We start from the raw sequence: 13,650 nt of genomic DNA, 5'->3' as shown, positions 1-13,650 counted from the left end.
AAATTACCAGTAAAGCTCCATTTTGATAAAGTCAGCAAGGCCTGGACTATTCATTCATGAATTCTTTCTGTTTTCAAAATGCTTTACTGTTAATTTTGTCCATGGTCTGCATAAGGGACCTTTCCCATTCCAATAGTACTTCACAAGCTTCCTGTTTTCCACCAACACCATTCATACAGTGTCTGTAATTCCAGTTCCGCACGCGTGTGTCTCAAGTAAAGCTGGTTAGATAATTGTTTTCCAAAATCAATTACAGCACTAGACCATAAGACTTAGGAGCAGAATTAGGTCATTTGCTCCATCACTACTGCTCGGCCGTTCCACATTGGCTGATTTATTAACCCTCTCAACCACATCCTCCTGCCTTCTCCCCATAATTTTCAAACATTGACCAGTCAAGAAGTTATCAACCTTTGCCTTAAATACATCGAGTGATGAGTCCTCCGCCGCCGTCTGTGAAGAGAAATTTCATAGATTCATCACACTCTTCATAAATAAATTCCTCCGCATTTTCATTCAAAGGGAATGTCCCTCCATTCTGAACCCCTGTCCTCTGGTCGTAGGCTGCAACACGATAAACGTCCACTCTACATCGACTTTAGGACTTTTTAATATTCAGTAGGTTTCAATTAGCATCCCTCATTCTTCTGAATTCCAGTGAATTCAGGCCAAGTGTGCTCAGACACTCTTCATATAGGTCCTTCATTTCTGAATCAGTATTGTGAACCTCCATTGAATCTTCTCCATCGTTTCCTATATTATGGACCTCAAACTACTTACAATTGTGCACTGATTCTTCATTTTACTAAACTATCTAATTTCTTGTTTCCTGAATTCGACCTGCTCCCCACGCCCCCTTCCTGCCCTCGTATTGTCTGCAAACGTGGCCACTAATGCATCATTCAAATCATTGAGATGCAATATGAAAATAAACGACCCCAATAAAGGATCCAGTGATTTCCCGGCGTAGATGACGTTTAAACTCTTCTCGGGCTTCCAACCGGGTACAGGTATCTATTTCAATCAGCATGCCAATACCAAACTCTGCATCTTTGTCAGGGCATGTCTAATCGGGGCGGCTGAAGGAAATATATATACCACTGGAATAGACATGCCCAGGCATTATCCCCCATGAAGATGGCAGAGTTTGTAATGGAAACATCAGTTAAAATTGACACCTTTCTGCGGCTGGAAGCAAGAGAATTTATTATCCTGTTAAAAAATTCATCATCATATTCCTTTATCATGTTCCTTTATCTTATTATAGAAGTGATAGATTTTTCAGAAGCGCTGACTTTTTTGTCTTACACTTCTTGCCATCGTTCTCAGCTCTTTGTTTAGTTTGCTGAGAATTTGTATGTTTGTTTGTATTCTAAAATAAACTGAAATTTTGAAATTAAGGTCATTCATTATTTTTAACTCACGGGAGAACTCTAAGCATCAGAAGTTAAACAGTTTCCACAGGAGAAGAAATCAGTCATGATGGCAGGCAGACTGGAAGGGCCAAATGTTCTACTTTTGCTGCTTTATCTCATGGCCCTTCGTTCTATGAACTTGTGCAGCCGGATTTGAGGCTCCATGACGATAGGAGACCATAAGGTGCAGCAGCAGGATTCGGCCATTCGGCTTGTGATGGACAGCGCTCGATAAACACACTCATTACACACAAACATTGCCTTTCTGTTCTGTTGTCATTTGGCTGAAAAAAGCCATAAGAATGGTCAAGACGAAATATGAGGGCAAACTGGCCAATAATATAAATCAGGATACTAAAAGTTTAGTTTTCAGTTACATGAAGAGTGAAAGGGAGATGAGAGTTGATACTAGACCACTGGAAAATGATGCTGGTGAAGTAGTAATGGGGGACAAAGAAATGTCAGATGAACTTAATGAACAATCTTCACTGTCTTTTCCGGTCAGCACCACCCCCACTTGTCCCATTTAACCTGTCTCATTACGGGTGGACTTTAGGACCCGGGGGAGCTCAGGACCCGCCGCCCGCAGCTGCTGCTGAAACCCCGGTGTTTCTGTTCGGTTGATGGATGCGGTGAACGAGTTAAAATTAATTGATGGACAATTCTCATCTCCTGTTTATTTCACTCCATAGAACCATAGAACACTGCAGCACAGAACACAGGCCATTTGGCGCTTCGAGTCTGTGCGGAAACTTTATTCCGCTCGTCCCGTTGACCTGAACCCAGTCCGTAACGCTCCAGACCTCTCCCATCCATGTATCTATCCAATTTATTCTTAGAACTTAAGAGTGAGCCCGCATTTACCACGTCAGATGGCAGCTCATTACACACTCCCACCACTCTCTGTGAAGAAGTTCCTCTTAATGTTCCCCCTAAAGTTTTCCCCTTTCACCCTAAAGCCATGTCCTCTCGTATTTACCATTCCTAATCTAAATGGAAAGAACCTACTCGCATTTACTGTCTATATCCCCCATAATTTTGTACACCTCTATCAAATCTCCCCTCATTCTTCTACGCTTCAAGGAATAAAGTCCTAGCCTGTTCAATCTTTCCCTGTAACTCAACTCCTGAAGACCTGGCAACATCCTAGTAAATCTCTGCACTCTTTCAATCTCTCCAACCTCTCCATGGATACCTCATGTCTGAACTTTCTTAACTAACCTCCCATGTGGGACCTTGTCAAAGGCCTTACTAAAGTTCATGTAGGCAACATCTACTGCCTTTCCTTCACCTACTTTGTTGGTAAGCTCCTGGAAAACCTCTTCAATATTCATTAAGCATGATCTACCATGCACAAAGCCATACTGACTATCCTTAATCAGCCCTTGGCTGTCCAAATACTTGTAAATCCGATCTCTCTGAACATCTTACAATAATTTACATACTACATTGGAGTTCCGAAGAATGAGAAACGATCTTATTGAAACATATAAGATTGTGAAGGGGCTTGATCGGGTGGATGCGGGGAGAATGTTCCCAATGATGGGTGAAACTAGGACTAGGGGGCATAATCTTAAAATAAGGGGATGCCGTTCCAGGACTGAGATGCGGAGAAATTTCTTCACTCAGAGGGTAGTGGGGCTGTGGAATTTACTGCCCCAGAGAGCTGTGGAAGCTACTACACTCAATAAATTCAAAACAGAGATAGACATTTTCCTGGATAAAAATGGCATTAGGGGATACGGTGAGCGAGCAGGTAAGTGGACATGAGGCTAGGTTTAGATCAGCCATGTGATCTCCTGGGCTAGTTTTCGATAGCCTGGATGTGTCGGAGAGGAATTTTCCAAATTTTTTCTCCTCAATTGGCAAATCGTTTTTTTTTTTCCCCGGGTGATCACATGGGTTTGGGCGGGATGAATAATAAAATAAAATGGGCGGCATGGTGCCCTGTTGGTTGGCACTGTTGCCTTGTGGAATTCGGTGATAACTAGAGTTAAGATTGGATCAGCTATGATCCTGTTGAATGGCGGAGCAGGCTTGAGGGGCCGATTGGCCTACTCCTGCTCCTATCTCTTATGTTCTTATGTTATGTACTGATGTCAGGCTCACTGGCCTCTAATTACCTGGTTTACTATTGTTTACTATTTACTATTGGAGCCTTTTTTAAACAACGGAATAACAAGAGCTACCCTCCAATCCACTGGCACTGCACCCGTGGCTGAGGACATTTTAAATATTTCTGTCAGGGGCCCTGCAATTACTACTCTAGTCTCTCTCAAGGTCTGAGGAAATATCAAGTCAGGCCCGGGGGATTTATCTACCTTTATGCGCTGTAAGGCAGCAAGCACCTCCTCCTCTTTAATCTACAAATGTTCCTACTGCTTGTTTCCCTTCCTTCCATATACACTGTGCCAGTTTCCTGAGTAAATACTGATGCAAAAAAACTGTTTAAGATCTCCCCCATCTAGTAAGACTCCACACATAGCCGACCACTCTGATCTTCTAGGGGACCAATTTTGTCCCTTACTATCCTTTTATTCTTAATATACTTGGAGAAACCCTTCAGGTTTTCCTTCACATTATCTGCCAAAGCCACCTTATGTCTTCTTTCTTTCCTTCCTGATTTCCTTCTTTAGTATTTTCTTATGTTTTCTATACTCTTTAAGTAACTCATTTGCTCTTTGCTGCCTCTACCTGCTGTACACTTCTCTCTTTTTCTTAACCAGATCGCCAATATCCCTTGAAAACCAAGGTTCCCTATGCCTGTTAACTTTGTCTTTAATCCTGACAGGAAAATACAAACTCTGCACCCTCAAAATTCCACATTTGGAGGCCTTCCACTTACTGAACACATCCACGTCAGGGAAACAAAAAACTTATCCCAATCCACTCTTCCTAGATCTTTTTTTCATTTCCACAAAATTAGCCCTTCTGCTATTTAGAACCTCAACTCGAGGACCAGGCCCATCCTTATCCATAATTAACTTGAATCTGATGATATTATGCTCATTATGAACCCAAAGTGTTCGTCTACACATACTTCTGTCACCTGACCTGTCTGGTTTCCTAATAGGAGATCAAGTATTGCATCCTCTCTCATAGGTACCTCTATATATTGATTTAGAAAACTTTCCTGAAAACATTTCACAAGCTCCAAGCCATCTAGCCCTATTACAGTTTGGGAGTCCCAGTCAATATGTGGAAAGTTTAAATCCCCTATTACAACTTCTTGTTTCTTACATTGGTCTACTATCTTTATACAGATTTGCTCCTCCAATTCTCTCTGACTATTGGGTGGTCTATAATACACTCCTATTAGTGTGGTCACACCTTTCCCGGTCCTCAGCTCCATCCATATGGCTTCTGCAGACAAGCCCTCTGGTCTGTCCTGTCTACGCACAGCTGTGATATTTTCCCTGACTAGTAATGCCACTCCTCCCCCTTTCATCCCTCCCCCTCTATCACGTCTGAAACAACGAATATTTCTATCACGTATAAACCTTAGGTGGGAGGTTATCTTTTTGTATTAATGTATTAAAAATAAATTATAAAATCTACCAACGGAACCTCTTACTAAAGGATTCATATTCAAAATAGTATCCAACAAATCAGATTCTTGCATATATGGAAACTTAGATAATTAGTTTTGTAAAAATGTCTAACCTGAAGATATTGCAGTAACTGTGTATGAGAGAGAGAATATTTGCTAATTAACTCTTCAAAATTCGTCAATCAACCATCACAAAATAAATGAAAATAAAAATAAATAAATCTGCAAAACGAAAAACAGATCCCCTTAATCACTGAAAATTAAACAAGATTGGGAGAGAGAACTTAATATGATCTTTGTTAATGAAGATGGTCAATTATTCTTTGATATGTGCCAATCAGTGTTTAATTCAATTTAAAATTGTTCACTGTTACTATTTAACAAAGGACAGACTATCCAAAATACTTCCTAACATAGACAATTATTGCGATAGGTGTAAAACTGAAGAAGCCACTTTTTCACATATGTTCTTTTCATGTTCTTCATTAAAATCTTTTTTAGAAATCTTTGTTTTCTACAATTTCTAAATTTCTGAAAATTAATTTACAACCTAATGTACAAACCTTTGATTTCTGTTTATCCATGCATGACTTTTATCCTCCTCCACCTCACTATCTACTCTAACAGTGTGGTTCCCTTCCCTCTGCAAATCTTTTTTATCCCCCCCCCCCCGAGCAGCACCAGCAAATCTACCCGCAAGGATGTTAGTCCCACTCCAGTTCAGGGGCAAACCGTCCCGTCGGAACAGGCCACACCTTCCCGGGAACAAAGCCCAATTGTCCTGAAACATGAAGCCCTCTCCCCTGCACCATCTCCTTAGCCACGTATTTAGCTGCATTCCCCGCACATTTATATTTACAGGGTCTTTACTCCTGACGCCGGTCCCAGGACCCGACCTGTTTACAGACCCGGAGCGGAACCGGAGCAGATTCTCAGCCACTGGTTTACATTCCCAGTCCGGAAGAAAGGATAAAGTTTCCCCGTGAATTTATTCCCAGTGAAGGTGTGGAGATGGGACTTGGTCTCCGCGTTGTAAAATGAAACTGTCCTGGACTCGTAACTGAGATAAACTCCCACCCTCCCGGGGATGGGACCGGCAGCGAGACGGGACTCGGGGGAGGGGGAACCACCGAACACGTCATAATCCCGATGTAACACGTCACCAAACCGCCCGATGACCCAGAATCCGGTCTCCGGACTCAGTCTGCACCATCTCTTCCTCTCCACAGATTCTGCGGCGACCCCCAGACACCAGACACGAATCCCCGTCACCTCCACCTCCCAGTAATGTCTCCCCGATGTGAATCCCTCCGATCCCAGCACACAAGCCCGGTCTGTGAATCTCTTCCCTGTGTCAGGGAGATCCCTCCAGGTCCGGGTCAATCTCACACTCTTCCGATCCTCAGACACCTCGAGCCACGGATGCGCCGTTTCCACTTCCAGGGTGACAGAGACTGAGGGTAGAAGCAGAGAATTAGAGAGTACCCGGGGATCGGGGGGAGACTCCGGCAGAGCGGCCCCGGGGATCATGGGGAGACTCGGGCAGCTCGGCCCCGGGGATCGGGGGGAGACGCGGACAGCGCGGCCCCGGGGATCGGGGGGGGGGGAGACTCGGGCAGCGGGGCCCCGGGGATCGGGGGGAGACTCGGGTAGCGCGGCCCCGGGGATCGGGGTGGGGGGGAGACTCGGGTAGCGCGGCCCCGGGGATCGGGGGGAGGGTGGGGGAGACTCGGACAGCGCGGCCCCGGGGATCGGGCGGAGACTCGGGTAGAGCGGCCCCGGGGATCGGGGGGGGGGGGGGAGACTCGGGCAGCGGGGCCCTGGGGGTCGGGTGGCCGATAAGAACCTTTCCCGCGGTTTGACCTGCCCAAAGCGGATGGACAACTAATGTTTCCTCAAGAGTTTTGCGCTGGACAGCGGACATCCTCACTCTCTCCAGCCTGTTGACCCTTGAAAGAATTTCACGTTTCCCTGAGATCTCCTCTCCTTCTAAGCAGGGAACAGAGAACATAGAACAGTACAGCACAGGAACAGGCCCATCATTCAATGTTCACATTCATTTGTGAGTGTGAAGTGGAGGGTTCGAGACTAAAGGAGGTGATAATGGGAACCAGTAAGAGAGATGAATGACAGATTAAACTAGAACTGGGGGGGGGGGGGTAGTGGTGGAAAGCCTACGGGTGAGCTGTGTGTGTAGACCTAATGAGAAGGTGGAGGGGGCAAAGATGGGAGATGAGGATCCCTTTGTCCCCTTTTCCAACAACCCCATCACCTGCAGCCCCTCATTAGGACAGGGGATGTATTTGCAGGGACCCTTAAGCCACTCAGGTCCTGATGAAGGTTTTCAGTCTGAACCGTCGGGACTGCTTACTCTTTTCCATAGAAACTTCCCGGCCTGCTTTTCCCCCAACAATTTGTGTGTTTTACTCTGCTTCAAATATACTCAATTATTTGGCCTCCACAGCTGCCTGTGGCAGATTCCCTATCCTGTGGATAAAGGAATTCCTCCTCATCTCTGTCCTAAATGGAGATCCCTATAGTCGGAGGCTGTGCTTACCGTTCCCGACCCACCCACATCCTCCCAACATCAACTCTCTCCAGACAGGTGTCAGAGAGATCTGGCGAGACCCTTCATCAGGACCTGTGTAGCTTGGATTACCAGCATCTGCAGATTTTCTCCTGTTTGATTTTTAAAGCAGAAGTTGATAAGTAAACATCTTGATCAGTCAGAGTCTCAAAAGTTAAGGGGAGGAGGCGGGAGAATAGGGGTGAGGGGGATGATAAATTAGCCATTCTTCAAAACTCCAGTGAGTACAGGCCCAGAACCATCAAACACTCGTCATATGTTAACTCTTTCATTCCCAGAATCAGTCTTGTGAACCTCCTGGACGCTCTCCAATGCCAGCACATCTTTTCCAATAGAAGGGACCCAAAACTGCTCACAATACTCCAAGTGTGGTCTGAACAATGTCTTATAAAACCTCAGAAACCTCATGCATTTTCCAACATTATATATCATTTGCCACTTTGCTTCCCTTTCTCCTCATTCAAGTCCTTGTCCAGCCTAACTGTTTGCTCAACACTACCGGCCCCGGTAGGAATTGAGGATTGAAGGACGTCCTTTTAGAACTGAGATGCAGAGAAATTGTGTGTGGAAAATCTGTGGAATTTGTTGTCACAAGTGGATGTGGAGGCCAAGTCATATTTAAGGCAGAGATAGATAGGTTCTTGATTAGCCAGGGCATCAAAGGGTATAGGGTGAAAGCAGGGGAGTGGGGATGACCGAAAGAATTGGATCAGCCCATGCCTGAATGGTGGAGCAGACTCGATAGGCCGAATGGCCTATTTCTGCTCCTATGGTTTATTCCATCAGCTAGATCTTGATATACAGCATAAAATGAAGGTGTCCTAAAAATGACCCCTGTGGAACACGAGTTACTGGCAGCCAACCAGAAAAGGATCACTTTACTCTCATTCGCTGTTTCCTCAGTTTCATCATTCATCAGCCAATGTTCTAACCATGCCTGTAACTTTCCTGTATTACCATGGTCACTTAACTTGGTTCTGAGATTCCAAATATATACATCCACTGCATGCCCTTTGTCTATCCTACATTTAATCTCTTCAAAAAATTCCAACAGGTTTGTCAGGCAGGATATTCCCTAACGATGCCATGCTGACTTGTCCTATCTTGTCCAGTGTCACCAAGTATTCCATAACCTCACACTTAACAAAATGACTCCAATTTCTTCCAACCACAGAGGCGAGGCTAACTGGTCAATAATTTCCTTTCTGCTGCCTTCCTCCTTACTTAGATTTAAGTGACATTTGCCATTTTCCAGTCCTCTGGCACCATGCCAGGGTCCAATGATTTTTGAAAGATCATTTGAAATGCCTCTACAATGTCTACCACAACCTCTTTCAGAGCACTAGGGTGCAGTTCATCTGGTCCGGGTGACTTATGTACCTTTAGGTCTTTCATCTTTTTGAGCACCTTCTCCCTTGTAACAGTAACTGCACTCACTTCTCTTCCCTCGAACCCTTCAACACCGGGCACAGAGCTAGTGTCCTCCACGGAGAAGACTGGTGCAAAATATTTAGTTTATCTGCCATCTCTTTATCCCGCGTTACTATATATCCGGCCTCATTTTCTAGCGGCCCTATATCCACTCTCATCTCTGTTTTATTTGTTTACAAAACTTGAAAAACTATTTGATATTGTTTGCCAGCTTGTTTTAAAAAGACAAGTGTGTATAAAGGGCCTGAAAGATCATCAGAGACCAGAGTCACTCCAGCCACAAACTGTACCAGTTGCTACCATCTGGGAGACGGTACCGCAGCATAAAAGCCAGGAGCAACAGGCTCCGGGACAGCTTCTTCAACCAGGCCATCAGACTGATTAACTCGTGCTGAGACAACTGTATTTCTGTTATATTGACTGGCATGTTGTGTGACAGTGATGGCTCCCGGTTGGTGGGGTTGATGTGGAATAAACTTCAAGTTCCCTTCAGCCCAGTATTGAAGACAATCTTTGCCTCAAATTATAACTTAATTGTGTCTCATAAACAAGGAAAAAATGAATCTTTGTAAGTTTTACCTCGGTTAATAGCATCAAGTGTTTCTCTCAGCACTGTGTTCAACAAATAGGGATGATAGAATTTTTCAACCGGCAGGGTCTCATCTCTCACTGACAATTCCTGGACATCATCACTGATTCTGTAAATATTAAACTGCTGGTGATAAACTGGAATTTTGAACTATTTTACAAATCCATACAGGGTTTCAGTAAAGAGTATGTCCTACCTCCTGTTTTGTCGAACCTCCTCCTGAAATAAATAAGAACACAAATTTGATTCTACTTGGACTTACTGTCCACATCCTGAATTTCATCCAAATCATTACAAGGTGTTGAAAATTGCCACTCCCACAGTCACAAACCAGCAATACCGAACCATGGGGTAAATTACAGGGAATGTTTCTGAAAGTTAGACCATTACTGAGAGGATGAAACTTACAGGAAAGACAAGACAGGCTGTGCATTTTCATCTGGATACGACATCAGAACGATAAAATGCAACAATTTAAGGTGAGCGATGGATTTGATCTTGGGCAGGTGGAGGAAGTACTTCATTTATGGCTAACAGGCGAGAACACAATATTAAGGTGCTTGGAAGTAGTGTCGAGGAGATGTCAGGGGGTAAGTGTTTTGGAATGGGTGGAATGAGCTGCCGGCAACGAAGGTGGAAGCGGATGAGATAGGGTCTTTCAGGATTCTCCCACACAGGTACATGGATCTTAGAAAAATAGAGAGCTATGAGTAACTGGAGGTAATTTCTAAAGTGAGTACATGTTTGGCACAGCATTGTGTGCCAAAGAGACTGTATTGTACTGTAGGTTTTCTTTGTTTCTATGTTCCTATTTATGGGGAGACATTCAGTCAAAGATAAAATGCCAGGAGGTTTTTAATAAATCCCACAAGAAATTTAGTGAAGAGAATGTGAAACTCAGGGCCACAGAAGTGGTAAAAGTGGAACAGCAGAGATTGAATGTAATGGGGAGGCTGGATAAGCACGTGAGGGACCAGGGAGTTCGGGGTACTGTTGCTGGTTGTGGTGAGTAGGTGTTAGGAGGATGGTGGCAGAGGGGAAATTGATAGAAGATGGACCGAATGGCCTGCTCGTGACGGAGAATGGGACACAATCCCATGTAAAACTTATCCGACAAAATAGAAACAGTGAGAGTTTCCGTAATCTGATGGAAACCGGATATGGAGGATAAGTTTGATGTGTGGGTCACATTCTTTGTTCTCACGGATTGACAGAGACCCTCACACCCTCCGCACCAGACACACTCACAGCCTGTGACTGCAACTGGGTGTTAATGGGAGTTTTAGAGGATATTTAATGTGGTAATTAAGGACACAATCAGCAGCTCTGTGTTATGATCAGAGTAAATCATTTCAGAAAAGATTACATTTTGTCCTGGGATGTACAGAAGCTGTGGAAGTCCAGTTTTGGGCAACAGCAACCCTGAATAGTTGCATCAATAGTCTGTGAAAAAAAGTTTACTGCCATTTGTAAATGCTGTGCAGGAGCAACACATCTGTTTTCTATCGCATTGTATTCTGTGTTACGTGTTTATTATGATAACCAGTCACGTGAGTGGGGACGTGTTAAAAGCGAAGGGAATAAGTTACGTATTCGTACTTTGTTCTGGGCTGTTTTGAGCCTGGGGCAGGCAGATGCCATATCTTTTGTTGAACGATTCATTGCAGCTTAATTTATGATTAATTATGCGGAAAATTCATTGCTTAAATATTGTCTGTTGCTGATAAAGAATCGAATATCAATCTCCGACATTTTAGAATGTCATTAACGGAGTGATTGGAGGATCGTCATGCAAGGAGAAAACTCTGTGTGAGGACACCAGCAGCGGCAATTGATTTGTTGGAATTAGCCTCTGTGCTGTGTTTAGTTCAAATATACCACTGTTCATTTAGTTCAATTTGACAGAAATCAATTGAAATGTTATCCCTCACCTTGAGAAATAATACACCATCTTTCTGATCCATCTGTTGCAGAAAATTTGATATTTTCTCCTGAATAATCCTTATATTCTCTTGAATCTCCCGAAGATTTTTCTCCATTAGGTTGAGAATCCTCTTCTCTTCTTCCCTGAGATCCCTGAGTAAGCTCTGCTCTTTCTCAGTGATAGTCTGTCGCAGTTCAGCAAACTGGGATGTGATGTGGGACTGAACGCTGTGTGACTGTTTCTGTCGAATGAAAGGTGAAGATTAGTTTACTGCATTGCTGTGTTCTATTTCCTTATGACATTAAGGTGACCATTCGGTCCATTGGGGTCCATACTACTTCAGAGACATTCCCGTCAACCCCATTCCCTCACGCCTTCCTGAAACCTATTCTCCCACATTGACCGATTAACTCCCATCTGATTCACATACACCCTCTCCCACCTTCACAGGGTTAATTATAATTAACCATTCATCCAACAGGTCCTTGGAATGTGTCTGAAACTGTCATGGCCACAGGGAGAGCATGCAGACTCCACACAGACAGCAGCAGAGGTCAGGATCGAACCCAGGTCACTGGAGCTGCGATACTCTGCTATTCTGCATTAAATGGAGCAAAACTCGACAGTAATATCAGAAATTCCGCTCAGGAAGCCTCACCCGAACTCCGGAAATCTTCTCTTTCTGTTGCTGCTCCTTTTCCTGGAAGTCTGATTTCTTTTTTGTGAGAGAGTCTAAGGAAGATTTTAGCTGATCCTGGAAGTCAGAGAATGAAGGAAATAGAAACAAAGATGCATCAAAAGAAACAGGTGATCTAACCCGATTATCGCACAAAATGCCGGAGGAACTCAGTGAGTCAGGCAGCATCTATTCAGGGGAAATAAACAGTTGGTGTTTCGGGATAAGAACCTTCATTCGGACTGGGAAGGAATGGGACAGAAGCCAGAATAAAAAGGTTGGGGATGAGAACCAGCTGATAGGTGACGGGTGAGACAACGTGAGGGGGAACGTGGGGGAGAGTGATGAAGTGAGAAGCTGAGAGGGGTCAGGTGGAAGAGGTAAAGAGCTGAACGAGGATTCTGATACGAGAGGGCAATCGACCATGGAAGAAACACGTGGAATTGGGACTGTTTGGAGCCCTGAATGGTGACGAGGGAGGAGGTTAGGAGTGAGGTGTAGCACTTGTCCCGCTTGCAGGTGTCAGTGCCAGGAGGGAGATCAGTCGGGAGGTGAGAGTGGATAAGGGCGACACAGTACGGGGAGCGATTCCTACAGAGAGTGGAGAGTTGTGTGGTGTGGGATGGGCTGCTGGAGGGATAGATGGTAGAAGCTCGTTGCAGATGGCGGAAGTTGCAGAGAATGATCAGTTCATTTTGGAGGCTCGTGTGATGGTATGTATGTATGAGAAAATGCGTTGAGTATCAAACTAACGTTAGTTTTACCTTGTAGATTTTAACAGCTTCTTTAATCGGCATGAAACGGTGTTCTCTGTGTTCTTGCGTGTCTCAACTTATCACACAGATCAGTGTTTTTTCCGTTTCACAAAACAGCTTCAGTTCTTCCTCATGTTCCTCGCAGTGAAGTTTATTTTCCTTCCCTTTCGGATTCAGGTATATATTTCGAGCTTTTTCAGCCAGATTTGCTAAGGCCCGATTCACCCTGAGGGTGCGGTCAGCAAACACCTCTCTGCATTCCGGGCAGGAGTTTCTCTCCTCCCTTTCCCAACAACGTGTGATACAACAGCGACAGAAGTTGTGTCCACACTCCAGTATAACCGGATCGGTGAAGAAATCCAGGCAAACGGGACAAATTACCTCCTCGGTCCAACTCTCGACCAGTCCTTTCGAAGCCATAACTCTCGCCACTTCCTGATTCAGAATGCTTTCACTTTCGGGGAGCTGCTGATCCCCTGCAGTACCGCGATTGTCCACTACGCGCGCTGCAGACTCGGGGAATGAACATTCTGCTGCTGGTTGTGTTCAATGGGAAGTAATAGTGGTAATTTCCATCGCAGGGTGGGATCAACAACACATTAAACAGATCAGAACAGAAATGAAAACTCGGCCTTGGGCTGCCTAAGCCGGCTGCGAAAGGAGCGGCGTTGGGTCTGGGGTTTGCAACATCGTCCCAAAAAGTGGTAGTGCACAGAAATGTCA

At 44.6% G+C, this 13,650-nt stretch overlaps 1 protein-coding gene across 1 annotated transcript; it reads right to left on the bottom strand.

The window, feature by feature from the left end:
- Window positions 1-5,653: 5,653 nt before the first annotated feature.
- On the bottom strand, window positions 5,654-13,406 carry LOC132385927 (E3 ubiquitin-protein ligase TRIM39-like). Its single transcript, XM_059958161.1, has 5 exons — window positions 12,937-13,406; window positions 11,504-12,250; window positions 9,769-9,791; window positions 9,563-9,681; window positions 5,654-6,419 (listed from the first exon to the last, which is right to left on the bottom strand). The coding sequence occupies exons 2-5, from the start codon at window positions 11,609-11,611 to the stop codon at window positions 5,866-5,868; spliced, it is 804 nt and encodes a 267-aa protein (XP_059814144.1). The 5' UTR covers window positions 11,612-12,250; window positions 12,937-13,406; the 3' UTR covers window positions 5,654-5,865.
- Window positions 13,407-13,650: the final 244 nt, after the last annotated feature.

The sequence above is a fragment of the Hypanus sabinus genome, assembly GCF_030144855.1.
Source record: "Hypanus sabinus isolate sHypSab1 chromosome X2 unlocalized genomic scaffold, sHypSab1.hap1 SUPER_X2_unloc_5, whole genome shotgun sequence".
NCBI lineage: Eukaryota > Metazoa > Chordata > Chondrichthyes > Myliobatiformes > Dasyatidae > Hypanus > Hypanus sabinus.
This window is presented reverse-complemented; position numbering and strand designations above follow the sequence as displayed.